Raw genomic sequence first — 27,814 nt, forward strand, 5'->3', positions numbered from 1 at the left:
ACTCATTGCAAGTTTGACGGCAATGAGTCGAGAATTGTTTTTGCGTGTTGATTATTCCAGCAAGTCTGGTGCGAATTTACAGGGAAACATTTTTCTACTGAAGTTTGAGGAAAACTGTGGGCTCAGCTACTCCCTCCCCTTCTCCCCGCCCCATACATTTACATCATATAGGCCGGGTTCCAGGTTGAACCCTACGTTGGATCCTATATCAGTTCTAGAACATAGGGGGAATCGTGCTCCTATCAATGCTGCTGCCCACTGTAGTGGTTTTTGTAAAGTTTTATGTAAAGTTTTATGTAAAGTATACACGCACCCGCGCGTCCATCTTATGTGTATCTAACCTGTACCTTACCTGTATCCTACCTGTCTCCTACATGTGTCTTACGTGTATCCTACGTGTATCTAAGGTTGACTCGTTCACAGCAGCTCACGTGCGCGCACACATACACATACTCCAACCCGAGATACTCCAGTTTACAATGACAGCGATTGCGCGAAATATACAGAACGTTCAATTTGAGAAATAATTTGTAGGCTGAGTGCGAAATAGAAAAATGGTTCAATTACAAATAGCAGAGTGCATACAAAAACAGAAAGGTGTGTTAATATTAAAAAAAAAGTGCAAAGATTAATAGCAGGAACAGCAACACCATCAGCAACACCATCAGCAACACCATCAGCAACACCATCAGCAACACAACCAGTGACACAACCAGACATAACATCAGTAACACCACCAGACATAACACCAGCAACACAGCCAGACATAACATCAGTAACACCACCAGTAACTAAACCAGTGACTCAACCAGTGACTCAACCAGTGACACAACCAGTAACTCAACCAGTGACACAACCAGTAACTCAACTAATAACACAACCAGTAACTCAACTAGTGACACAACCAGTAACACAACCAGTAACTCAACTAGTAACTCAACCAGTGACACAACCAGTGACACAACCAGTAACTCAACTAATAACGCAACCAGTAACTCAACTAGTGACACAACCAGTAACTCAACCAGTAACTCAACCAGTAACTCAACCAGTAACTCAACCAGTAACTCAACTAGTAACTCAACCAGTAACTCAACCAGTGACACAACCAGTAACACAACCAGTGACACAACCAGTAACACAACCAGTAACTCAACCAGTGACACAACCAGTAACACAACCAGGAATAACACCAGAAACATTTTTGACAAGTTTAGATGGCATAGTTTGAGTTTGGTCGACGTCGGATAGCACACACTATAATAAATATGTTGGATATAATAAATATGATAAATATGATAAATATTAGTGGTGCTATTCCAACACGAGCAAACAATGATTTTGATGCAACATTAACAGACCCCGGAAGCAGATTCCACAAGCTTTTCTTCTGCACCATCTGAAACAACCTGCACGGTGACTTACACAACCCAACCTGTGATTATATGATCCCGCTGTGCCTTGTTGATACCCCTAGTGCATATGCATCCTCCACATTTTTCGTCCCCCGTACAAGATCATACGACAAAGGCGCCATTTTGTCGCAGGATCTGCCAAGTTCAGAATAAATGTGTGAGTCAGCAGCTACACTAGTGCAATGTTGTGGTAGGCTATGGGAAACGGTAGCAGAGGTCAGTGGGCTCCCCTGCTTTGGGATCATGGTTGGGTTTGTGATATAGTCATCCGTGAAGCAGCAACAGAGGTAACATCAGAAATAGCATCAGTGACAGTATCGGTGGTAGCTTTAGACAGAGAAGGGAATTTCTAAGGACCATATCAAGCAACTCTGGGCGGGACGAGATCACCTTATTGAAGGCTTCTTCTGTGACCTGCAGTATGGGGACCCTCTTATAAAGTGTAATGAAGTCGCCCTCAGAATGGCTCTTAGTTCCCAGTTTAGTGCTATTCATGTAATGGATGTCTGCAAAGTTAACTGCAGCTCAGATCTATTGGCACAATTCACCGCAGTATGAATCGACGGGAGTCTTAAACTTGTCAAAGTGGAAGAAATTGATGTTTTTCTGGTTAATATTGTTTTTATTTTTAGTTTGTGTTGTGTTTTTCGTGTTTTGTGTTTCTTTTGTGATATCGATATCACACTAGTTCAAATGGTTGAGGTAGCGACGGTTGTTGTTGTTGTAATAGTAGTAGTAGTTGTTGTTGTTGTTGTTGTAGTTGTTGTTGTAATAGTTGTTGTTGTTGTTGTTGTTGTTGTAATAGTTGTTGTAGCTGTTGTTGTTGTTGTTGTAGTTGTTGTTGTTGTTGTTGTTGTTGTTGTTGTTGTTGTAGTTGTTGTTGTAGCTGTTGTTGTAATAGTTGTTGTTGTTGTTGTTGTTGTTGTAATAGTTGTTGTTGTTGTTGTTGTAATAGTAGTTGTTGTTGTAATAGTTGTTGTTGTTGTTGTTGTTGTTGTAATAGTTGTTGTTGTTGTTGTAGTTGTTGTTGTAGTTGTTGTTGTAGCTGTTGTTGTTGTTGTTGTAGTTCTTTTAGCAGCAGTTGTTGTTGTTGTTGTTGTTGTTGATCATCACTTTCAGCCAAAACAACTTTTTCTATTAACTCCTTCTTTTCTGCCCGTTTCTTTAGCCATGCAAACGGTTTGAACAGAGTCGTTTTGCTCTTCTTGAACCATGAAAACGGTTTAAACAGAGTCTTTCTGCTCTTCTTGAGCCGTGCAAACAATTTGAACAGTGGTATCCTACTCTTTTTAGGCTCCTTTAATTGATTCATACAGGAATCGTTTTCCTCTGGAATCCTAATATCCACAGAAACAAAATCGCAGTCCTCTGAGTTTTGGTTATTCCAATTGGTTCTTTCAACTGAGCTCACAGCATCTGACAAGGGGGCTGATACCAGTAAGACAGATGTATACGGTATATCCGCGTTTCCATCTATGGTTTCAATAGCAACATGAAATGGAAATGCGCTTGGAACGTCATAGGGCGAGCTAGACTCTAATTCTGGTATAAAAGATGTATACGGTACATCCGTGTTTCCATCTGTGGTTTCAATAGCAACATGATATGGAGCCTCTCTCGGAATGATTTCATCATCATACACCGAGCTAGACTCAAATTCTGATAAGGCAGATGTACATGGTACATCCGCGTTTCCATCTGTGGTTTTAATAGCAACATGATATGGAGCCTCTCTCGGAATGATTTCATCATCATACACCGAGCTAGACTCAAATTCTGATAAGGCAGATGTACATGGTACATCCGCGTTTCCATCTGTGGTTTTAATAGCAACATGATATGGAGCCTCTCTCGGAATGATTTCATCATCATACACCGAGCTAGACTCAAATTCTGATAAGGCAGATGTACATGGTACATCCGCGTTTCCATCTGTGGTTTTAATAGCAACATGATATGGAGCCTCTCTCGGAATGATTTCATCATCATACACCGAGCTAGACTCAAATTCTGATAAGGCAGATGTACATGGTACATCCGCGTTTCCATCTGTGGTTTCATTAGCAACATGAAATTGAAGTTGGCTTGGACTGTCATAGGGCGAGGTGAAGCTGTTATTGGATGCCTCCTCTACTTGGGAAGCACTCCTCAGGATTGTTACTGTGTCAGATTCCGTAATTATATCCTCCCTCCTTGTCTGGCGACTCTCGGAGGAAAAATCAATTCCAATATTTACTGGACCTCTAAGTTTATCATAGATCAAACTTGACTCTGCATTTTGCAAAACAACTGATTCTGACGCAACTGATACTTCTGTGCCATCCAGCATATCCATAAAATCATCGGGAAAAACACGTGGATCCTCCGCAATGCGTACAAAGATCGACTTTGGTGGAGAGAAATGCGGAGGGCTGTTCTTTGGTGGTTGCTTTGCATTCTCAGCTTCTAAAGCGCGCCTTCTAATTAATGGTATTCCGGTTGATGGCTCTGTGTAATCCAGCTTATTCTGAAAAATCTCGCCATAAGTTTCAGTTCCAGCTTTTCTTAGATACCTGGAGTCCCTATAGACTGAGCTGGGTTCTAAGATTGGTGAGCCTGATGACTCCCCTGGAAGTAAAAACCGAACCTTGGGTTTGGCGGGTTCGGAATCCTTTGCAAAGACATTTTGAAAACATTTATTAAAAAAGGGCATTGTTAATTTTTAAATTGTAGTCTTCCTCGATTATTGATGATAAAATCTGGTTAAGGTTATCGAGTAAGGCTTGGTTGTATGTTTAATTCTGGTAAAAGAAAGAAGAAAAAGGAAAAGAAGAAGAAGAAAAGGGTAAAAGAAGGTTTGAGGTCACAAGAGTTTTGTTTGTGGATATTTATACTTCACCAGGTAGCCCTCCAGTCACGCCTTGTGGTTGGGGATTAACAAGTAACTTGTGTTATGCCATATACATTTTGGTTGCAAAACCCGCGAGGAAGTGAGGGGAACAGAAGGGCGAGGAAGTCCCTCCTGGTAGCTCAGCAGTGCGTGTGCAATTGTATGCGCTACCAAACGCGTCATATCAAAAAAACCAAATGGGTGCTGCCAATAGTGTATGGCTGTATCAGATAGCGGACGACCAGAGTGGATAAATCGTATGTTTGGATGCATGTTGGCTCAACACAATCTACAACCTTATACATCCTGCAATGCATTCTATCTCCACAAACAATTCTCGACTCATTGCAAGTTTGACGGCAATGAGTCGAGAATTGTTTTTGCGTGTTGATTATTCCAGCAAGTCTGGTGCGAATTTACAGGGAAACATTTTTCTACTGAAGTTTGAGGAAAACTGTGGGCTCAGCTACTCCCTCCCCTTCTCCCCGCCCCATACATTTACATCATATAGGCCGGGTTCCAGGTTGAACCCTACGTTGGATCCTATATCAGTTCTAGAACATAGGGGGAATCGTGCTCCTATCAATGCTGCTGCCCACTGTAGTGGTTTTTGTAAAGTTTTATGTAAAGTTTTTTGTAAAGTATACACGCACCCGCGCGTCCATCTTATGTGTATCTAACCTGTACCTTACCTGTATCCTACCTGTCTCCTACATGTGTCTTACGTGTATCCTACGTGTATCTAAGGTTGACTCGTTCACAGCAGCTCACGTGCGCGCACACATACACATACTCCAACCCGAGATACTCCAGTTTACAATGACAGCGATTGCGCGAAATATACAGAACGTTCAATTTGAGAAATAATTTGTAGGCTGAGTGCGAAATAGAAAAATGGTTCAATTACAAATAGCAGAGTGCATACAAAAACAGAAAGGTGTGTTAATATTAAAAAAAAAGTGCAAAGATTAATAGCAGGAACAGCAACACCATCAGCAACACCATCAGCAACACCATCAGCAACACCATCAGCAACACCATCAGCAACACAACCAGTGACACAACCAGACATAACATCAGTAACACCACCAGACATAACACCAGCAACACAGCCAGACATAACATCAGTAACACCACCAGTAACTAAACCAGTGACTCAACCAGTGACTCAACCAGTGACACAACCAGTAACTCAACCAGTGACACAACCAGTAACTCAACTAATAACACAACCAGTAACTCAACTAGTGACACAACCAGTAACACAACCAGTAACTCAACTAGTAACTCAACCAGTGACACAACCAGTGACACAACCAGTAACTCAACTAATAACGCAACCAGTAACTCAACTAGTGACACAACCAGTAACTCAACCAGTAACTCAACCAGTAACTCAACCAGTAACTCAACCAGTAACTCAACTAGTAACTCAACCAGTAACTCAACCAGTGACACAACCAGTAACACAACCAGTGACACAACCAGTAACACAACCAGTAACTCAACCAGTGACACAACCAGTAACACAACCAGGAATAACACCAGAAACATTTTTGACAAGTTTAGATGGCATAGTTTGAGTTTGGTCGACGTCGGATAGCACACACTATAATAAATATGTTGGATATAATAAATATGATAAATATGATAAATATTAGTGGTGCTATTCCAACACGAGCAAACAATGATTTTGATGCAACATTAACAGACCCCGGAAGCAGATTCCACAAGCTTTTCTTCTGCACCATCTGAAACAACCTGCACGGTGACTTACACAACCCAACCTGTGATTATATGATCCCGCTGTGCCTTGTTGATACCCCTAGTGCATATGCATCCTCCACATTTTTCGTCCCCCGTACAAGATCATACGACAAAGGCGCCATTTTGTCGCAGGATCTGCCAAGTTCAGAATAAATGTGTGAGTCAGCAGCTACACTAGTGCAATGTTGTGGTAGGCTATGGGAAACGGTAGCAGAGGTCAGTGGGCTCCCCTGCTTTGGGATCATGGTTGGGTTTGTGATATAGTCATCCGTGAAGCAGCAACAGAGGTAACATCAGAAATAGCATCAGTGACAGTATCGGTGGTAGCTTTAGACAGAGAAGGGAATTTCTAAGGACCATATCAAGCAACTCTGGGCGGGACGAGATCACCTTATTGAAGGCTTCTTCTGTGACCTGCAGTATGGGGACCCTCTTATAAAGTGTAATGAAGTCGCCCTCAGAATGGCTCTTAGTTCCCAGTTTAGTGCTATTCATGTAATGGATGTCTGCAAAGTTAACTGCAGCTCAGATCTATTGGCACAATTCACCGCAGTATGAATCGACGGGAGTCTTAAACTTGTCAAAGTGGAAGAAATTGATGTTTTTCTGGTTAATATTGTTTTTATTTTTAGTTTGTGTTGTGTTTTTCGTGTTTTGTGTTTCTTTTGTGATATCGATATCACACTAGTTCAAATGGTTGAGGTAGCGACGGTTGTTGTTGTTGTAATAGTAGTAGTAGTTGTTGTTGTTGTTGTTGTAGTTGTTGTTGTAATAGTTGTTGTTGTTGTTGTTGTTGTTGTAATAGTTGTTGTAGCTGTTGTTGTTGTTGTTGTAGTTGTTGTTGTTGTTGTTGTTGTTGTTGTTGTTGTTGTAGTTGTTGTTGTAGCTGTTGTTGTAATAGTTGTTGTTGTTGTTGTTGTTGTTGTAATAGTTGTTGTTGTTGTTGTTGTAATAGTAGTTGTTGTTGTAATAGTTGTTGTTGTTGTTGTTGTTGTTGTAATAGTTGTTGTTGTTGTTGTAGTTGTTGTTGTAGTTGTTGTTGTAGCTGTTGTTGTTGTTGTTGTAGTTCTTTTAGCAGCAGTTGTTGTTGTTGTTGTTGTTGTTGATCATCACTTTCAGCCAAAACAACTTTTTCTATTAACTCCTTCTTTTCTGCCCGTTTCTTTAGCCATGCAAACGGTTTGAACAGAGTCGTTTTGCTCTTCTTGAACCATGAAAACGGTTTAAACAGAGTCTTTCTGCTCTTCTTGAGCCGTGCAAACAATTTGAACAGTGGTATCCTACTCTTTTTAGGCTCCTTTAATTGATTCATACAGGAATCGTTTTCCTCTGGAATCCTAATATCCACAGAAACAAAATCGCAGTCCTCTGAGTTTTGGTTATTCCAATTGGTTCTTTCAACTGAGCTCACAGCATCTGACAAGGGGGCTGATACCAGTAAGACAGATGTATACGGTATATCCGCGTTTCCATCTATGGTTTCAATAGCAACATGAAATGGAAATGCGCTTGGAACGTCATAGGGCGAGCTAGACTCTAATTCTGGTATAAAAGATGTATACGGTACATCCGTGTTTCCATCTGTGGTTTCAATAGCAACATGATATGGAGCCTCTCTCGGAATGATTTCATCATCATACACCGAGCTAGACTCAAATTCTGATAAGGCAGATGTACATGGTACATCCGCGTTTCCATCTGTGGTTTTAATAGCAACATGATATGGAGCCTCTCTCGGAATGATTTCATCATCATACACCGAGCTAGACTCAAATTCTGATAAGGCAGATGTACATGGTACATCCGCGTTTCCATCTGTGGTTTTAATAGCAACATGATATGGAGCCTCTCTCGGAATGATTTCATCATCATACACCGAGCTAGACTCAAATTCTGATAAGGCAGATGTACATGGTACATCCGCGTTTCCATCTGTGGTTTCATTAGCAACATGAAATTGAAGTTGGCTTGGACTGTCATAGGGCGAGGTGAAGCTGTTATTGGATGCCTCCTCTACTTGGGAAGCACTCCTCAGGATTGTTACTGTGTCAGATTCCGTAATTATATCCTCCCTCCTTGTCTGGCGACTCTCGGAGGAAAAATCAATTCCAATATTTACTGGACCTCTAAGTTTATCATAGATCAAACTTGACTCTGCATTTTGCAAAACAACTGATTCTGACGCAACTGATACTTCTGTGCCATCCAGCATATCCATAAAATCATCGGGAAAAACACGTGGATCCTCCGCAATGCGTACAAAGATCGACTTTGGTGGAGAGAAATGCGGAGGGCTGTTCTTTGGTGGTTGCTTTGCATTCTCAGCTTCTAAAGCGCGCCTTCTAATTAATGGTATTCCGGTTGATGGCTCTGTGTAATCCAGCTTATTCTGAAAAATCTCGCCATAAGTTTCAGTTCCAGCTTTTCTTAGATACCTGGAGTCCCTATAGACTGAGCTGGGTTCTAAGATTGGTGAGCCTGATGACTCCCCTGGAAGTAAAAACCGAACCTTGGGTTTGGCGGGTTCGGAATCCTTTGCAAAGACATTTTGAAAACATTTATTAAAAAAGGGCATTGTTAATTTTTAAATTGTAGTCTTCCTCGATTATTGATGATAAAATCTGGTTAAGGTTATCGAGTAAGGCTTGGTTGTATGTTTAATTCTGGTAAAAGAAAGAAGAAAAAGGAAAAGAAGAAGAAGAAAAGGGTAAAAGAAGGTTTGAGGTCACAAGAGTTTTGTTTGTGGATATTTATACTTCACCAGGTAGCCCTCCAGTCACGCCTTGTGGTTGGGGATTAACAAGTAACTTGTGTTATGCCATATACATTTTGGTTGCAAAACCCGCGAGGAAGTGAGGGGAACAGAAGGGCGAGGAAGTCCCTCCTGGTAGCTCAGCAGTGCGTGTGCAATTGTATGCGCTACCAAACGCGTCATATCAAAAAAACCAAATGGGTGCTGCCAATAGTGTGTGGCTGTATCAGATAGCGGACGACCAAAGTGGATAAATTGTATGTTTGGATGCATGTTGGCTCAACACAATCTACAACCTTATACATCCTGCAATGCATTCTATCTCCACAAACAATTCTCGACTCATTGCAAGTTTGACGGCAATGAGTCGAGAATTGTTTTTGCGTGTTGATTATTCCAGCAAGTCTGGTGCGAATTTACAGGGAAACATTTTTCTACTGAAGTTTGAGGAAAACTGTGGGCTCAGCTACTCCCTCCCCTTCTCCCCGCCCCATACATTTACATCATATAGGCCGGGTTCCAGGTTGAACCCTACGTTGGATCCTATATCAGTTCTAGAACATAGGGGGAATCGTGCTCCTATCAATGCTGCTGCCCACTGTAGTGGTTTTTGTAAAGTTTTATGTAAAGTTTTTTGTAAAGTATACACGCACCCGCGCGTCCATCTTATGTGTATCTAACCTGTACCTTACCTGTATCCTACCTGTCTCCTACATGTGTCTTACGTGTATCCTACGTGTATCTAAGGTTGACTCGTTCACAGCAGCTCACGTGCGCGCACACATACACATACTCCAACCCGAGATACTCCAGTTTACAATGACAGCGATTGCGCGAAATATACAGAACGTTCAATTTGAGAAATAATTTGTAGGCTGAGTGCGAAATAGAAAAATGGTTCAATTACAAATAGCAGAGTGCATACAAAAACAGAAAGGTGTGTTAATATTAAAAAAAAAGTGCAAAGATTAATAGCAGGAACAGCAACACCATCAGCAACACCATCAGCAACACCATCAGCAACACCATCAGCAACACAACCAGTGACACAACCAGACATAACATCAGTAACACCACCAGACATAACACCAGCAACACAACCAGACATAACATCAGTAACACCACCAGTAACTAAACCAGTGACTCAACCAGTGACTCAACCAGTGACACAACCAGTGACACAACCAGTGACACAACCAGTAACTCAACCAGTGACACAACCAGTAACTCAACTAATAACACAACCAGTAACTCAACTAGTGACACAACCAGTAACACAACCAGTAACTCAACTAGTAACTCAACCAGTGACACAACCAGTGACACAACCAGTAACTCAACTAATAACACAACCAGTAACTCAACTAGTGACACAACCAGTAACTCAACCAGTAACTCAACCAGTAACTCAACCAGTAACTCAACCAGTAACTCAACCAGTAACTCAACTAGTAACTCAACCAGTAACTCAACCAGTGACACAACCAGTAACACAACCAGTGACACAACCAGTAACACAACCAGTAACTCAACCAGTGACACAACCAGTAACACAACCAGGAATAACACCAGAAACATTTTTGACAAGTTTAGATGGCATAGTTTGAGTTTGGTCGACGTCGGATAGCACACACTATAATAAATATGTTGGATATAATAAATATGATAAATATGATAAATATTAGTGGTGCTATTCCAACACGAGCAAACAATGATTTTGATGCAACATTAACAGACCCCGGAAGCAGATTCCACAAGCTTTTCTTCTGCACCATCTGAAACAACCTGCACGGTGACTTACACAACCCAACCTGTGATTATATGATCCCGCTGTGCCTTGTTGATACCCCTAGTGCATATGCATCCTCCACATTTTTCGTCCCCCGTACAAGATCATACGACAAAGGCGCCATTTTGTCGCAGGATCTGCCAAGTTCAGAATAAATGTGTGAGTCAGCAGCTACACTAGTGCAATGTTGTGGTAGGCTATGGGAAACGGTAGCAGAGGTCAGTGGGCTCCCCTGCTTTGGGATCATGGTTGGGTTTGTGATATAGTCATCCGTGAAGCAGCAACAGAGGTAACATCAGAAATAGCATCAGTGACAGTATCGGTGGTAGCTTTAGACAGAGAAGGGAATTTCTAAGGACCATATCAAGCAACTCTGGGCGGGACGAGATCACCTTATTGAAGGCTTCTTCTGTGACCTGCAGTATGGGGACCCTCTTATAAAGTGTAATGAAGTCGCCCTCAGAATGGCTCTTAGTTCCCAGTTTAGTGCTATTCATGTAATGGATGTCTGCAAAGTTAACTGCAGCTCAGATCTATTGGCACAATTCACCGCAGTATGAATCGACGGGAGTCTTAAACTTGTCAAAGTGGAAGAAATTGATGTTTTTCTGGTTAATATTGTTTTTATTTTTAGTTTGTGTTGTGTTTTTCGTGTTTTGTGTTTCTTTTGTGATATCGATATCACACTAGTTCAAATGGTTGAGGTAGCGACGGTTGTTGTTGTTGTAATAGTAGTAGTAGTTGTTGTTGTTGTTGTTGTAGTTGTTGTTGTAATAGTTGTTGTTGTTGTTGTTGTTGTAATAGTTGTTGTAGCTGTTGTTGTTGTTGTTGTAGTTGTTGTTGTTGTTGTTGTAGTTGTTGTTGTTGTTGTTGTTGTTGTAATAGTTGTTGTTGTTGTTGTTGTAATAGTAGTTGTTGTTGTAATAGTTGTTGTTGTTGTTGTTGTTGTTGTAATAGTTGTTGTTGTTGTTGTAGTTGTTGTTGTAGTTGTTGTTGTAGCTGTTGTTGTTGTTGTTGTAGTTCTTTTAGCAGCAGTTGTTGTTGTTGTTGTTGTTGTTGTTGTTGTTGTTGTTGTTCTTTTAGCAGCAGTTGTTGTTGTTGTTGTTGTTGTTGATCATCACTTTCAGCCAAAACAACTTTTTCTATTAACTCCTTCTTTTCTGCCCGTTTCTTTAGCCATGCAAACGGTTTGAACAGAGTCGTTTTGCTCTTCTTGAACCATGAAAACGGTTTAAACAGAGTCTTTCTGCTCTTCTTGAGCCGTGCAAACAATTTGAACAGTGGTATCCTACTCTTTTTAGGCTCCTTTAATTGATTCATACAGGAATCGTTTTCCTCTGGAATCCTAATATCCACAGAAACAAAATCGCAGTCCTCTGAGTTTTGGTTATTCCAATTGGTTCTTTCAACTGAGCTCACAGCATCTGACAAGGGGGCTGATACCAGTAAGACAGATGTATACGGTATATCCGCGTTTCCATCTATGGTTTCAATAGCAACATGAAATGGAAATGCGCTTGGAACGTCATAGGGCGAGCTAGACTCTAATTCTGGTATAAAAGATGTATACGGTACATCCGTGTTTCCATCTGTGGTTTCAATAGCAACATGATATGGAGCCTCTCTCGGAATGATTTCATCATCATACACCGAGCTAGACTCAAATTCTGATAAGGCAGATGTACATGGTACATCCGCGTTTCCATCTGTGGTTTTAATAGCAACATGATATGGAGCCTCTCTCGGAATGATTTCATCATCATACACCGAGCTAGACTCAAATTCTGATAAGGCAGATGTACATGGTACATCCGCGTTTCCATCTGTGGTTTTAATAGCAACATGATATGGAGCCTCTCTCGGAATGATTTCATCATCATACACCGAGCTAGACTCAAATTCTGATAAGGCAGATGTACATGGTACATCCGCGTTTCCATCTGTGGTTTTAATAGCAACATGATATGGAGCCTCTCTCGGAATGATTTCATCATCATACACCGAGCTAGACTCAAATTCTGATAAGGCAGATGTACATGGTACATCCGCGTTTCCATCTGTGGTTTTAATAGCAACATGATATGGAGCCTCTCTCGGAATGATTTCATCATCATACACCGAGCTAGACTCAAATTCTGATAAGGCAGATGTACATGGTACATCCGCGTTTCCATCTGTGGTTTCATTAGCAACATGAAATTGAAGTTGGCTTGGACTGTCATAGGGCGAGGTGAAGCTGTTATTGGATGCCTCCTCTACTTGGGAAGCACTCCTCAGGATTGTTACTGTGTCAGATTCCGTAATTATATCCTCCCTCCTTGTCTGGCGACTCTCGGAGGAAAAATCAATTCCAATATTTACTGGACCTCTAAGTTTATCATAGATCAAACTTGACTCTGCATTTTGCAAAACAACTGATTCTGACGCAACTGATACTTCTGTGCCATCCAGCATATCCATAAAATCATCGGGAAAAACACGTGGATCCTCCGCAATGCGTACAAAGATCGACTTTGGTGGAGAGAAATGCGGAGGGCTGTTCTTTGGTGGTTGCTTTGCATTCTCAGCTTCTAAAGCGCGCCTTCTAATTAATGGTATTCCGGTTGATGGCTCTGTGTAATCCAGCTTATTCTGAAAAATCTCGCCATAAGTTTCAGTTCCAGCTTTTCTTAGATACCTGGAGTCCCTATAGACTGAGCTGGGTTCTAAGATTGGTGAGCCTGATGACTCCCCTGGAAGTAAAAACCGAACCTTGGGTTTGGCGGGTTCGGAATCCTTTGCAAAGACATTTTGAAAACATTTATTAAAAAAGGGCATTGTTAATTTTTAAATTGTAGTCTTCCTCGATTATTGATGATAAAATCTGGTTAAGGTTATCGAGTAAGGCTTGGTTGTATGTTTAATTCTGGTAAAAGAAAGAAGAAAAAGGAAAAGAAGAAGAAGAAAAGGGTAAAAGAAGGTTTGAGGTCACAAGAGTTTTGTTTGTGGATATTTATACTTCACCAGGTAGCCCTCCAGTCACGCCTTGTGGTTGGGGATTAACAAGTAACTTGTGTTATGCCATATACATTTTGGTTGCAAAACCCGCGAGGAAGTGAGGGGAACAGAAGGGCGAGGAAGTCCCTCCTGGTAGCTCAGCAGTGCGTGTGCAATTGTATGCGCTACCAAACGCGTCATATCAAAAAAACCAAATGGGTGCTGCCAATAGTGTGTGGCTGTATCAGATAGCGGACGACCAAAGTGGATAAATTGTATGTTTGGATGCATGTTGGCTCAACACAATCTACAACCTTATACATCCTGCAATGCATTCTATCTCCACAAACAATTCTCGACTCATTGCAAGTTTGACGGCAATGAGTCGAGAATTGTTTTTGCGTGTTGATTATTCCAGCAAGTCTGGTGCGAATTTACAGGGAAACATTTTTCTACTGAAGTTTGAGGAAAACTGTGGGCTCAGCTACTCCCTCCCCTTCTCCCCGCCCCATACATTTACATCATATAGGCCGGGTTCCAGGTTGAACCCTACGTTGGATCCTATATCAGTTCTAGAACATAGGGGGAATCGTGCTCCTATCAATGCTGCTGCCCACTGTAGTGGTTTTTGTAAAGTTTTATGTAAAGTTTTTTGTAAAGTATACACGCACCCGCGCGTCCATCTTATGTGTATCTAACCTGTACCTTACCTGTATCCTACCTGTCTCCTACATGTGTCTTACGTGTATCCTACGTGTATCTAAGGTTGACTCGTTCACAGCAGCTCACGTGCGCGCACACATACACATACTCCAACCCGAGATACTCCAGTTTACAATGACAGCGATTGCGCGAAATATACAGAACGTTCAATTTGAGAAATAATTTGTAGGCTGAGTGCGAAATAGAAAAATGGTTCAATTACAAATAGCAGAGTGCATACAAAAACAGAAAGGTGTGTTAATATTAAAAAAAAAGTGCAAAGATTAATAGCAGGAACAGCAACACCATCAGCAACACCATCAGCAACACCATCAGCAACACCATCAGCAACACAACCAGTGACACAACCAGACATAACATCAGTAACACCACCAGACATAACACCAGCAACACAACCAGACATAACATCAGTAACACCACCAGTAACTAAACCAGTGACACAACCAGTGACACAACCAGTGACACAACCAGTAACTCAACCAGTGACACAACCAGTAACTCAACTAATAACACAACCAGTAACTCAACTAGTGACACAACCAGTAACACAACCAGTAACTCAACTAGTAACTCAACCAGTGACACAACCAGTGACACAACCAGTAACTCAACTAATAACACAACCAGTAACTCAACTAGTGACACAACCAGTAACTCAACCAGTAACTCAACCAGTAACTCAACCAGTAACTCAACCAGTAACTCAACTAGTAACTCAACCAGTAACTCAACCAGTGACACAACCAGTAACACAACCAGTGACACAACCAGTAACACAACCAGTAACTCAACCAGTGACACAACCAGTAACACAACCAGGAATAACACCAGAAACATTTTTGACAAGTTTAGATGGCATAGTTTGAGTTTGGTCGACGTCGGATAGCACACACTATAATAAATATGTTGGATATAATAAATATGATAAATATGATAAATATTAGTGGTGCTATTCCAACACGAGCAAACAATGATTTTGATGCAACATTAACAGACCCCGGAAGCAGATTCCACAAGCTTTTCTTCTGCACCATCTGAAACAACCTGCACGGTGACTTACACAACCCAACCTGTGATTATATGATCCCGCTGTGCCTTGTTGATACCCCTAGTGCATATGCATCCTCCACATTTTTCGTCCCCCGTACAAGATCATACGACAAAGGCGCCATTTTGTCGCAGGATCTGCCAAGTTCAGAATAAATGTGTGAGTCAGCAGCTACACTAGTGCAATGTTGTGGTAGGCTATGGGAAACGGTAGCAGAGGTCAGTGGGCTCCCCTGCTTTGGGATCATGGTTGGGTTTGTGATATAGTCATCCGTGAAGCAGCAACAGAGGTAACATCAGAAATAGCATCAGTGACAGTATCGGTGGTAGCTTTAGACAGAGAAGGGAATTTCTAAGGACCATATCAAGCAACTCTGGGCGGGACGAGATCACCTTATTGAAGGCTTCTTCTGTGACCTGCAGTATGGGGACCCTCTTATAAAGTGTAATGAAGTCGCCCTCAGAATGGCTCTTAGTTCCCAGTTTAGTGCTATTCATGTAATGGATGTCTGCAAAGTTAACTGCAGCTCAGATCTATTGGCACAATTCACCGCAGTATGAATCGACGGGAGTCTTAAACTTGTCAAAGTGGAAGAAATTGATGTTTTTCTGGTTAATATTGTTTTTATTTTTAGTTTGTGTTGTGTTTTTCGTGTTTTGTGTTTCTTTTGTGATATCGATATCACACTAGTTCAAATGGTTGAGGTAGCGACGGTTGTTGTTGTTGTAATAGTAGTAGTAGTTGTTGTTGTTGTTGTTGTAGTTGTTGTTGTAATAGTTGTTGTTGTTGTTGTTGTTGTAATAGTTGTTGTAGCTGTTGTTGTTGTTGTTGTAGTTGTTGTTGTTGTTGTTGTAGTTGTTGTTGTTGTTGTTGTTGTTGTAATAGTTGTTGTTGTTGTTGTTGTAATAGTAGTTGTTGTTGTAATAGTTGTTGTTGTTGTTGTTGTTGTTGTAATAGTTGTTGTTGTTGTTGTAGTTGTTGTTGTAGTTGTTGTTGTAGCTGTTGTTGTTGTTGTTGTAGTTCTTTTAGCAGCAGTTGTTGTTGTTGTTGTTGTTGTTGTTGTTGTTGTTGTTGTTCTTTTAGCAGCAGTTGTTGTTGTTGTTGTTGTTGTTGATCATCACTTTCAGCCAAAACAACTTTTTCTATTAACTCCTTCTTTTCTGCCCGTTTCTTTAGCCATGCAAACGGTTTGAACAGAGTCGTTTTGCTCTTCTTGAACCATGAAAACGGTTTAAACAGAGTCTTTCTGCTCTTCTTGAGCCGTGCAAACAATTTGAACAGTGGTATCCTACTCTTTTTAGGCTCCTTTAATTGATTCATACAGGAATCGTTTTCCTCTGGAATCCTAATATCCACAGAAACAAAATCGCAGTCCTCTGAGTTTTGGTTATTCCAATTGGTTCTTTCAACTGAGCTCACAGCATCTGACAAGGGGGCTGATACCAGTAAGACAGATGTATACGGTATATCCGCGTTTCCATCTATGGTTTCAATAGCAACATGAAATGGAAATGCGCTTGGAACGTCATAGGGCGAGCTAGACTCTAATTCTGGTATAAAAGATGTATACGGTACATCCGTGTTTCCATCTGTGGTTTCAATAGCAACATGATATGGAGCCTCTCTCGGAATGATTTCATCATCATACACCGAGCTAGACTCAAATTCTGATAAGGCAGATGTACATGGTACATCCGCGTTTCCATCTGTGGTTTTAATAGCAACATGATATGGAGCCTCTCTCGGAATGATTTCATCATCATACACCGAGCTAGACTCAAATTCTGATAAGGCAGATGTACATGGTACATCCGCGTTTCCATCTGTGGTTTTAATAGCAACATGATATGGAGCCTCTCTCGGAATGATTTCATCATCATACACCGAGCTAGACTCAAATTCTGATAAGGCAGATGTACATGGTACATCCGCGTTTCCATCTGTGGTTTTAATAGCAACATGATATGGAGCCTCTCTCGGAATGATTTCATCATCATACACCGAGCTAGACTCAAATTCTGATAAGGCAGATGTACATGGTACATCCGCGTTTCCATCTGTGGTTTTAATAGCAACATGATATGGAGCCTCTCTCGGAATGATTTCATCATCATACACCGAGCTAGACTCAAATTCTGATAAGGCAGATGTACATGGTACATCCGCGTTTCCATCTGTGGTTTCATTAGCAACATGAAATTGAAGTTGGCTTGGACTGTCATAGGGCGAGGTGAAGCTGTTATTGGATGCCTCCTCTACTTGGGAAGCACTCCTCAGGATTGTTACTGTGTCAGATTCCGTAATTATATCCTCCCTCCTTGTCTGGCGACTCTCGGAGGAAAAATCAATTCCAATATTTACTGGACCTCTAAGTTTATCATAGATCAAACTTGACTCTGCATTTTGCAAAACAACTGATTCTGACGCAACTGATACTTCTGTGCCATCCAGCATATCCATAAAATCATCGGGAAAAACACGTGGATCCTCCGCAATGCGTACAAAGATCGACTTTGGTGGAGAGAAATGCGGAGGGCTGTTCTTTGGTGGTTGCTTTGCATTCTCAGCTTCTAAAGCGCGCCTTCTAATTAATGGTATTCCGGTTGATGGCTCTGTGTAATCCAGCTTATTCTGAAAAATCTCGCCATAAGTTTCAGTTCCAGCTTTTCTTAGATACCTGGAGTCCCTATAGACTGAGCTGGGTTCTAAGATTGGTGAGCCTGATGACTCCCCTGGAAGTAAAAACCGAACCTTGGGTTTGGCGGGTTCGGAATCCTTTGCAAAGACATTTTGAAAACATTTATTAAAAAAGGGCATTGTTAATTTTTAAATTGTAGTCTTCCTCGATTATTGATGATAAAATCTGGTTAAGGTTATCGAGTAAGGCTTGGTTGTATGTTTAATTCTGGTAAAAGAAAGAAGAAAAAGGAAAAGAAGAAGAAGAAAAGGGTAAAAGAAGGTTTGAGGTCACAAGAGTTTTGTTTGTGGATATTTATACTTCACCAGGTAGCCCTCCAGTCACGCCTTGTGGTTGGGGATTAACAAGTAACTTGTGTTATGCCATATACATTTTGGTTGCAAAACCCGCGAGGAAGTGAGGGGAACAGAAGGGCGAGGAAGTCCCTCCTGGTAGCTCAGCAGTGCGTGTGCAATTGTATGCGCTACCAAACGCGTCATATCAAAAAAACCAAATGGGTGCTGCCAATAGTGTGTGGCTGTATCAGATAGCGGACGACCAAAGTGGATAAATTGTATGTTTGGATGCATGTTGGCTCAACACAATCTACAACCTTATACATCCTGCAATGCATTCTATCTCCACAAACAATTCTCGACTCATTGCAAGTTTGACGGCAATGAGTCGAGAATTGTTTTTGCGTGTTGATTATTCCAGCAAGTCTGGTGCGAATTTACAGGGAAACATTTTTCTACTGAAGTTTGAGGAAAACTGTGGGCTCAGCTACTCCCTCCCCTTCTCCCCGCCCCATACATTTACATCATATAGGCCGGGTTCCAGGTTGAACCCTACGTTGGATCCTATATCAGTTCTAGAACATAGGGGGAATCGTGCTCCTATCAATGCTGCTGCCCACTGTAGTGGTTTTTGTAAAGTTTTATGTAAAGTTTTTTGTAAAGTATACACGCACCCGCGCGTCCATCTTATGTGTATCTAACCTGTACCTTACCTGTATCCTACCTGTCTCCTACATGTGTCTTACGTGTATCCTACGTGTATCTAAGGTTGACTCGTTCACAGCAGCTCACGTGCGCGCACACATACACATACTCCAACCCGAGATACTCCAGTTTACAATGACAGCGATTGCGCGAAATATACAGAACGTTCAATTTGAGAAATAATTTGTAGGCTGAGTGCGAAATAGAAAAATGGTTCAATTACAAATAGCAGAGTGCATACAAAAACAGAAAGGTGTGTTAATATTAAAAAAAAAGTGCAAAGATTAATAGCAGGAACAGCAACACCATCAGCAACACCATCAGCAACACCATCAGCAACACCATCAGCAACACAACCAGTGACACAACCAGACATAACATCAGTAACACCACCAGACATAACACCAGCAACACAACCAGACATAACATCAGTAACACCACCAGTAACTAAACCAGTGACTCAACCAGTGACACAACCAGTGACACAACCAGTGACACAACCAGTAACTCAACCAGTGACACAACCAGTAACTCAACTAATAACACAACCAGTAACTCAACTAGTGACACAACCAGTAACACAACCAGTAACTCAACTAGTAACTCAACCAGTGACACAACCAGTGACACAACCAGTAACTCAACTAATAACACAACCAGTAACTCAACTAGTGACACAACCAGTAACCCAACCAGTAACTCAACTAGTAACTCAACCAGTAACTCAACCAGTAACTCAACTAGTAACTCAACCAGTAACTCAACCAGTGACACAACCAGTAACACAACCAGTGACACAACCAGTAACACAACCAGTAACTCAACCAGTGACACAACCAGTAACACAACCAGGAATAACACCAGAAACATTTTTGACAAGTTTAGATGGCATAGTTTGAGTTTGGTCGACGTCGGATAGCACACACTATAATAAATATGTTGGATATAATAAATATGATAAATATGATAAATATTAGTGGTGCTATTCCAACACGAGCAAACAATGATTTTGATGCAACATTAACAGACCCCGGAAGCAGATTCCACAAGCTTTTCTTCTGCACCATCTGAAACAACCTGCACGGTGACTTACACAACCCAACCTGTGATTATATGATCCCGCTGTGCCTTGTTGATACCCCTAGTGCATATGCATCCTCCACATTTTTCGTCCCCCGTACAAGATCATACGACAAAGGCGCCATTTTGTCGCAGGATCTGCCAAGTTCAGAATAAATGTGTGAGTCAGCAGCTACACTAGTGCAATGTTGTGGTAGGCTATGGGAAACGGTAGCAGAGGTCAGTGGGCTCCCCTGCTTTGGGATCATGGTTGGGTTTGTGATATAGTCATCCGTGAAGCAGCAACAGAGGTAACATCAGAAATAGCATCAGTGACAGTATCGGTGGTAGCTTTAGACAGAGAAGGGAATTTCTAAGGACCATATCAAGCAACTCTGGGCGGGACGAGATCACCTTATTGAAGGCTTCTTCTGTGACCTGCAGTATGGGGACCCTCTTATAAAGTGTAATGAAGTCGCCCTCAGAATGGCTCTTAGTTCCCAGTTTAGTGCTATTCATGTAATGGATGTCTGCAAAGTTAACTGCAGCTCAGATCTATTGGCACAATTCACCGCAGTATGAATCGACGGGAGTCTTAAACTTGTCAAAGTGGAAGAAATTGATGTTTTTCTGGTTAATATTGTTTTTATTTTTAGTTTGTGTTGTGTTTTTCGTGTTTTGTGTTTCTTTTGTGATATCGATATCACACTAGTTCAAATGGTTGAGGTAGCGACGGTTGTTGTTGTTGTAATAGTAGTAGTAGTTGTTGTTGTTGTTGTTGTAGTTGTTGTTGTAATAGTTGTTGTTGTTGTTGTTGTTGTAATAGTTGTTGTAGCTGTTGTTGTTGTTGTTGTAGTTGTTGTTGTTGTTGTTGTAGTTGTTGTTGTTGTTGTTGTTGTTGTAATAGTTGTTGTTGTTGTTGTTGTAATAGTAGTTGTTGTTGTAATAGTTGTTGTTGTTGTTGTTGTTGTTGTAATAGTTGTTGTTGTTGTTGTAGTTGTTGTTGTAGTTGTTGTTGTAGCTGTTGTTGTTGTTGTTGTAGTTCTTTTAGCAGCAGTTGTTGTTGTTGTTGTTGTTGTTGTTGTTGTTGTTGTTGTTCTTTTAGCAGCAGTTGTTGTTGTTGTTGTTGTTGTTGATCATCACTTTCAGCCAAAACAACTTTTTCTATTAACTCCTTCTTTTCTGCCCGTTTCTTTAGCCATGCAAACGGTTTGAACAGAGTCGTTTTGCTCTTCTTGAACCATGAAAACGGTTTAAACAGAGTCTTTCTGCTCTTCTTGAGCCGTGCAAACAATTTGAACAGTGGTATCCTACTCTTTTTAGGCTCCTTTAATTGATTCATACAGGAATCGTTTTCCTCTGGAATCCTAATATCCACAGAAACAAAATCGCAGTCCTCTGAGTTTTGGTTATTCCAATTGGTTCTTTCAACTGAGCTCACAGCATCTGACAAGGGGGCTGATACCAGTAAGACAGATGTATACGGTATATCCGCGTTTCCATCTATGGTTTCAATAGCAACATGAAATGGAAATGCGCTTGGAACGTCATAGGGCGAGCTAGACTCTAATTCTGGTATAAAAGATGTATACGGTACATCCGTGTTTCCATCTGTGGTTTCAATAGCAACATGATATGGAGCCTCTCTCGGAATGATTTCATCATCATACACCGAGCTAGACTCAAATTCTGATAAGGCAGATGTACATGGTACATCCGCGTTTCCATCTGTGGTTTTAATAGCAACATGATATGGAGCCTCTCTCGGAATGATTTCATCATCATACACCGAGCTAGACTCAAATTCTGATAAGGCAGATGTACATGGTACATCCGCGTTTCCATCTGTGGTTTTAATAGCAACATGATATGGAGCCTCTCTCGGAATGATTTCATCATCATACACCGAGCTAGACTCAAATTCTGATAAGGCAGATGTACATGGTACATCCGCGTTTCCATCTGTGGTTTTAATAGCAACATGATATGGAGCCTCTCTCGGAATGATTTCATCATCATACACCGAGCTAGACTCAAATTCTGATAAGGCAGATGTACATGGTACATCCGCGTTTCCATCTGTGGTTTCATTAGCAACATGAAATTGAAGTTGGCTTGGACTGTCATAGGGCGAGGTGAAGCTGTTATTGGATGCCTCCTCTACTTGGGAAGCACTCCTCAGGATTGTTACTGTGTCAGATTCCGTAATTATATCCTCCCTCCTTGTCTGGCGACTCTCGGAGGAAAAATCAATTCCAATATTTACTGGACCTCTAAGTTTATCATAGATCAAACTTGACTCTGCATTTTGCAAAACAACTGATTCTGACGCAACTGATACTTCTGTGCCATCCAGCATATCCATAAAATCATCGGGAAAAACACGTGGATCCTCCGCAATGCGTACAAAGATCGACTTTGGTGGAGAGAAATGCGGAGGGCTGTTCTTTGGTGGTTGCTTTGCATTCTCAGCTTCTAAAGCGCGCCTTCTAATTAATGGTATTCCGGTTGATGGCTCTGTGTAATCCAGCTTATTCTGAAAAATCTCGCCATAAGTTTCAGTTCCAGCTTTTCTTAGATACCTGGAGTCCCTATAGACTGAGCTGGGTTCTAAGATTGGTGAGCCTGATGACTCCCCTGGAAGTAAAAACCGAACCTTGGGTTTGGCGGGTTCGGAATCCTTTGCAAAGACATTTTGAAAACATTTATTAAAAAAGGGCATTGTTAATTTTTAAATTGTAGTCTTCCTCGATTATTGATGATAAAATCTGGTTAAGGTTATCGAGTAAGGCTTGGTTGTATGTTTAATTCTGGTAAAAGAAAGAAGAAAAAGGAAAAGAAGAAGAAGAAAAGGGTAAAAGAAGGTTTGAGGTCACAAGAGTTTTGTTTGTGGATATTTATACTTCACCAGGTAGCCCTCCAGTCACGCCTTGTGGTTGGGGATTAACAAGTAACTTGTGTTATGCCATATACATTTTGGTTGCAAAACCCGCGAGGAAGTGAGGGGAACAGAAGGGCGAGGAAGTCCCTCCTGGTAGCTCAGCAGTGCGTGTGCAATTGTATGCGCTACCAAACGCGTCATATCAAAAAAACCAAATGGGTGCTGCCAATAGTGTGTGGCTGTATCAGATAGCGGACGACCAAAGTGGATAAATTGTATGTTTGGATGCATGTTGGCTCAACACAATCTACAACCTTATACATCCTGCAATGCATTCTATCTCCACAAACAATTCTCGACTCATTGCAAGTTTGACGGCAATGAGTCGAGAATTGTTTTTGCGTGTTGATTATTCCAGCAAGTCTGGTGCGAATTTACAGGGAAACATTTTTCTACTGAAGTTTGAGGAAAACTGTGGGCTCAGCTACTCCCTCCCCTTCTCCCCGCCCCATACATTTACATCATATAGGCCGGGTTCCAGGTTGAACCCTACGTTGGATCCTATATCAGTTCTAGAACATAGGGGGAATCGTGCTCCTATCAATGCTGCTGCCCACTGTAGTGGTTTTTGTAAAGTTTTATGTAAAGTTTTTTGTAAAGTATACACGCACCCGCGCGTCCATCTTATGTGTATCTAACCTGTACCTTACCTGTATCCTACCTGTCTCCTACATGTGTCTTACGTGTATCCTACGTGTATCTAAGGTTGACTCGTTCACAGCAGCTCACGTGCGCGCACACATACACATACTCCAACCCGAGATACTCCAGTTTACAATGACAGCGATTGCGCGAAATATACAGAACGTTCAATTTGAGAAATAATTTGTAGGCTGAGTGCGAAATAGAAAAATGGTTCAATTACAAATAGCAGAGTGCATACAAAAACAGAAAGGTGTGTTAATATTAAAAAAAAAGTGCAAAGATTAATAGCAGGAACAGCAACACCATCAGCAACACCATCAGCAACACCATCAGCAACACCATCAGCAACACAACCAGTGACACAACCAGACATAACATCAGTAACACCACCAGACATAACACCAGCAACACAACCAGACATAACATCAGTAACACCACCAGTAACTAAACCAGTGACTCAACCAGTGACTCAACCAGTGACACAACCAGTGACACAACCAGTAACACAACCAGTAACTCAACCAGTGACACAACCAGTAACACAACCAGGAATAACACCAGAAACATTTTTGACAAGTTTAGATGGCATAGTTTGAGTTTGGTCGACGTCGGATAGCACACACTATAATAAATATGTTGGATATAATAAATATGATAAATATGATAAATATTAGTGGTGCTATTCCAACACGAGCAAACAATGATTTTGATGCAACATTAACAGACCCCGGAAGCAGATTCCACAAGCTTTTCTTCTGCACCATCTGAAACAACCTGCACGGTGACTTACACAACCCAACCTGTGATTATATGATCCCGCTGTGCCTTGTTGATACCCCTAGTGCATATGCATCCTCCACATTTTTCGTCCCCCGTACAAGATCATACGACAAAGGCGCCATTTTGTCGCAGGATCTGCCAAGTTCAGAATAAATGTGTGAGTCAGCAGCTACACTAGTGCAATGTTGTGGTAGGCTATGGGAAACGGTAGCAGAGGTCAGTGGGCTCCCCTGCTTTGGGATCATGGTTGGGTTTGTGATATAGTCATCCGTGAAGCAGCAACAGAGGTAACATCAGAAATAGCATCAGTGACAGTATCGGTGGTAGCTTTAGACAGAGAAGGGAATTTCTAAGGACCATATCAAGCAACTCTGGGCGGGACGAGATCACCTTATTGAAGGCTTCTTCTGTGACCTGCAGTATGGGGACCCTCTTATAAAGTGTAATGAAGTCGCCCTCAGAATGGCTCTTAGTTCCCAGTTTAGTGCTATTCGTGTAATGGATGTCTGCAAAGTTAACTGCAGCTCAGATCTATTGGCACAATTCACCGCAGTATGAATCGACGGGAGTCTTAAACTTGTCAAAGTGGAAGAAATTGATGTTTTTCTGGTTAATATTGTTTTTATTTTTAGTTTGTGTTGTGTTTTTCGTGTTTTGTGTTTCTTTTGTGATATCGATATCACACTAGTTCAAATGGTTGAGGTAGCGACGGTTGTTGTTGTTGTAATAGTAGTAGTAGTTGTTGTTGTTGTTGTTGTAGTTGTTGTTGTAATAGTTGTTGTTGTTGTTGTTGTTGTAATAGTTGTTGTAGCTGTTGTTGTTGTTGTTGTTGTAGTTGTTGTTGTTGTTGTTGTTGTTGTTGTTGTTGTTGTTGTTGTTGTTGTAATAGTTGTTGTTGTTGTTGTTGTAATAGTAGTTGTTGTTGTAATAGTTGTTGTTGTTGTTGTTGTTGTTGTAATAGTTGTTGTTGTTGTTGTAGTTGTTGTTGTAGTTGTTGTTGTAGCTGTTGTTGTTGTTGTTGTAGTTCTTTTAGCAGCAGTTGTTGTTGTTGTTGTTGTTGTTGTTGTTGTTGTTGTTCTTTTAGCAGCAGTTGTTGTTGTTGTTGTTGTTGTTGATCATCACTTTCAGCCAAAACAACTTTTTCTATTAACTCCTTCTTTTCTGCCCGTTTCTTTAGCCATGCAAACGGTTTGAACAGAGTCGTTTTGCTCTTCTTGAACCATGAAAACGGTTTAAACAGAGTCTTTCTGCTCTTCTTGAGCCGTGCAAACAATTTGAACAGTGGTATCCTACTCTTTTTAGGCTCCTTTAATTGATTCATACAGGAATCGTTTTCCTCTGGAATCCTAATATCCACAGAAACAAAATCGCAGTCCTCTGAGTTTTGGTTATTCCAATTGGTTCTTTCAACTGAGCTCACAGCATCTGACAAGGGGGCTGATACCAGTAAGACAGATGTATACGGTATATCCGCGTTTCCATCTATGGTTTCAATAGCAACATGAAATGGAAATGCGCTTGGAACGTCATAGGGCGAGCTAGACTCTAATTCTGGTATAAAAGATGTATACGGTACATCCGTGTTTCCATCTGTGGTTTCAATAGCAACATGATATGGAGCCTCTCTCGGAATGATTTCATCATCATACACCGAGCTAGACTCAAATTCTGATAAGGCAGATGTACATGGTACATCCGCGTTTCCATCTGTGGTTTTAATAGCAACATGATATGGAGCCTCTCTCGGAATGATTTCATCATCATACACCGAGCTAGACTCAAATTCTGATAAGGCAGATGTACATGGTACATCCGCGTTTCCATCTGTGGTTTTAATAGCAACATGATATGGAGCCTCTCTCGGAATGATTTCATCATCATACACCGAGCTAGACTCAAATTCTGATAAGGCAGATGTACATGGTACATCCGCGTTTCCATCTGTGGTTTTAATAGCAACATGATATGGAGCCTCTCTCGGAATGATTTCATCATCATACACCGAGCTAGACTCAAATTCTGATAAGGCAGATGTACATGGTACATCCGCGTTTCCATCTGTGGTTTTAATAGCAACATGATATGGAGCCTCTCTCGGAATGATTTCATCATCATACACCGAGCTAGACTCAAATTCTGATAAGGCAGATGTACATGGTACATCCGCGTTTCCATCTGTGGTTTTAATAGCAACATGATATGGAGCCTCTCTCGGAATGATTTCATCATCATACACCGAGCTAGACTCAAATTCTGATAAGGCAGATGTACATGGTACATCCGCGTTTCCATCTGTGGTTTCATTAGCAACATGAAATTGAAGTTGGCTTGGACTGTCATAGGGCGAGGTGAAGCTGTTATTGGATGCCTCCTCTACTTGGGAAGCACTCCTCAGGATTGTTACTGTGTCAGATTCCGTAATTATATCCTCCCTCCTTGTCTGGCGACTCTCGGAGGAAAAATCAATTCCAATATTTACTGGACCTCTAAGTTTATCATAGATCAAACTTGACTCTGCATTTTGCAAAACAACTGATTCTGACGCAACTGATACTTCTGTGCCATCCAGCATATCCATAAAATCATCGGGAAAAACACGTGGATCCTCCGCAATGCGTACAAAGATCGACTTTGGTGGAGAGAAATGCGGAGGGCTGTTCTTTGGTGGTTGCTTTGCATTCTCAGCTTCTAAAGCGCGCCTTCTAATTAATGGTATTCCGGTTGATGGCTCTGTGTAATCCAGCTTATTCTGAAAAATCTCGCCATAAGTTTCAGTTCCAGCTTTTCTTAGATACCTGGAGTCCCTATAGACTGAGCTGGGTTCTAAGATTGGTGAGCCTGATGACTCCCCTGGAAGTAAAAACCGAACCTTGGGTTTGGCGGGTTCGGAATCCTTTGCAAAGACATTTTGAAAACATTTATTAAAAAAGGGCATTGTTAATTTTTAAATTGTAGTCTTCCTCGATTATTGATGATAAAATCTGGTTAAGGTTATCGAGTAAGGCTTGGTTGTATGTTTAATTCTGGTAAAAGAAAGAAGAAAAAGGAAAAGAAGAAGAAGAAAAGGGTAAAAGAAGGTTTGAGGTCACAAGAGTTTTGTTTGTGGATATTTATACTTCACCAGGTAGCCCTCCAGTCACGCCTTGTGGTTGGGGATTAACAAGTAACTTGTGTTATGCCATATACATTTTGGTTGCAAAACCCGCGAGGAAGTGAGGGGAACAGAAGGGCGAGGAAGTCCCTCCTGGTAGCTCAGCAGTGCGTGTGCAATTGTATGCGCTACCAAACGCGTCATATCAAAAAAACCAAATGGGTGCTGCCAATAGTGTGTGGCTGTATCAGATAGCGGACGACCAAAGTGGATAAATTGTA

At 41.3% G+C, this 27,814-nt stretch overlaps 6 protein-coding genes across 6 annotated transcripts; all 6 read right to left on the bottom strand. All coding sequences in view use genetic code 12, as the record gives it.

The window, feature by feature from the left end:
• Positions 1-1,946: 1,946 nt before the first annotated feature.
• Positions 1,947-4,107, bottom strand: PVL30_002536 (uncharacterized protein; the record flags this gene model as incomplete). The annotated part of the gene is made up of 2 exons (XM_061119382.1): positions 1,947-2,021; positions 2,770-4,107. 2 exons carry the CDS (start codon positions 4,105-4,107, stop codon positions 1,947-1,949), a joined length of 1,413 nt encoding a protein of 470 aa, XP_060975365.1.
• A 2,475-nt stretch (positions 4,108-6,582) lies between these two features.
• PVL30_002537 (uncharacterized protein) lies at positions 6,583-8,626 on the bottom strand (the record flags this gene model as incomplete). Its single annotated transcript, XM_061119383.1, has 2 exons — positions 6,583-6,657; positions 7,406-8,626. The coding sequence occupies 2 exons, from the start codon at positions 8,624-8,626 to the stop codon at positions 6,583-6,585; spliced, it is 1,296 nt and encodes a 431-aa protein (XP_060975366.1).
• A 2,499-nt stretch (positions 8,627-11,125) lies between these two features.
• On the bottom strand, positions 11,126-13,409 carry PVL30_002538 (uncharacterized protein; the record flags this gene model as incomplete). The annotated part of the gene is made up of 2 exons (XM_061119384.1): positions 11,126-11,200; positions 11,955-13,409. The coding sequence occupies 2 exons, from the start codon at positions 13,407-13,409 to the stop codon at positions 11,126-11,128; spliced, it is 1,530 nt and encodes a 509-aa protein (XP_060975367.1).
• A 2,463-nt stretch (positions 13,410-15,872) lies between these two features.
• On the bottom strand, positions 15,873-18,156 carry PVL30_002539 (uncharacterized protein; the record flags this gene model as incomplete). The annotated part of the gene is made up of 2 exons (XM_061119385.1): positions 15,873-15,947; positions 16,702-18,156. 2 exons carry the CDS (start codon positions 18,154-18,156, stop codon positions 15,873-15,875), a joined length of 1,530 nt encoding a protein of 509 aa, XP_060975368.1.
• Positions 18,157-20,631: 2,475 nt separating this feature from the next.
• On the bottom strand, positions 20,632-22,798 carry PVL30_002540 (uncharacterized protein; the record flags this gene model as incomplete). The annotated part of the gene is made up of 2 exons (XM_061119386.1): positions 20,632-20,706; positions 21,461-22,798. 2 exons carry the CDS (start codon positions 22,796-22,798, stop codon positions 20,632-20,634), a joined length of 1,413 nt encoding a protein of 470 aa, XP_060975369.1.
• A 1,670-nt stretch (positions 22,799-24,468) lies between these two features.
• On the bottom strand, positions 24,469-27,377 carry PVL30_002541 (uncharacterized protein; the record flags this gene model as incomplete). Its single annotated transcript, XM_061119387.1, has 2 exons — positions 24,469-24,611; positions 25,565-27,377. 2 exons carry the CDS (start codon positions 27,375-27,377, stop codon positions 24,469-24,471), a joined length of 1,956 nt encoding a protein of 651 aa, XP_060975370.1.
• Between the last annotated feature and the right edge of the window lie 437 nt (positions 27,378-27,814).

This window comes from Lodderomyces elongisporus, chromosome 3, assembly GCF_030384665.1.
Source record: "Lodderomyces elongisporus chromosome 3, complete sequence".
Classification (NCBI taxonomy): domain Eukaryota; kingdom Fungi; phylum Ascomycota; class Pichiomycetes; order Serinales; family Debaryomycetaceae; genus Lodderomyces; species Lodderomyces elongisporus.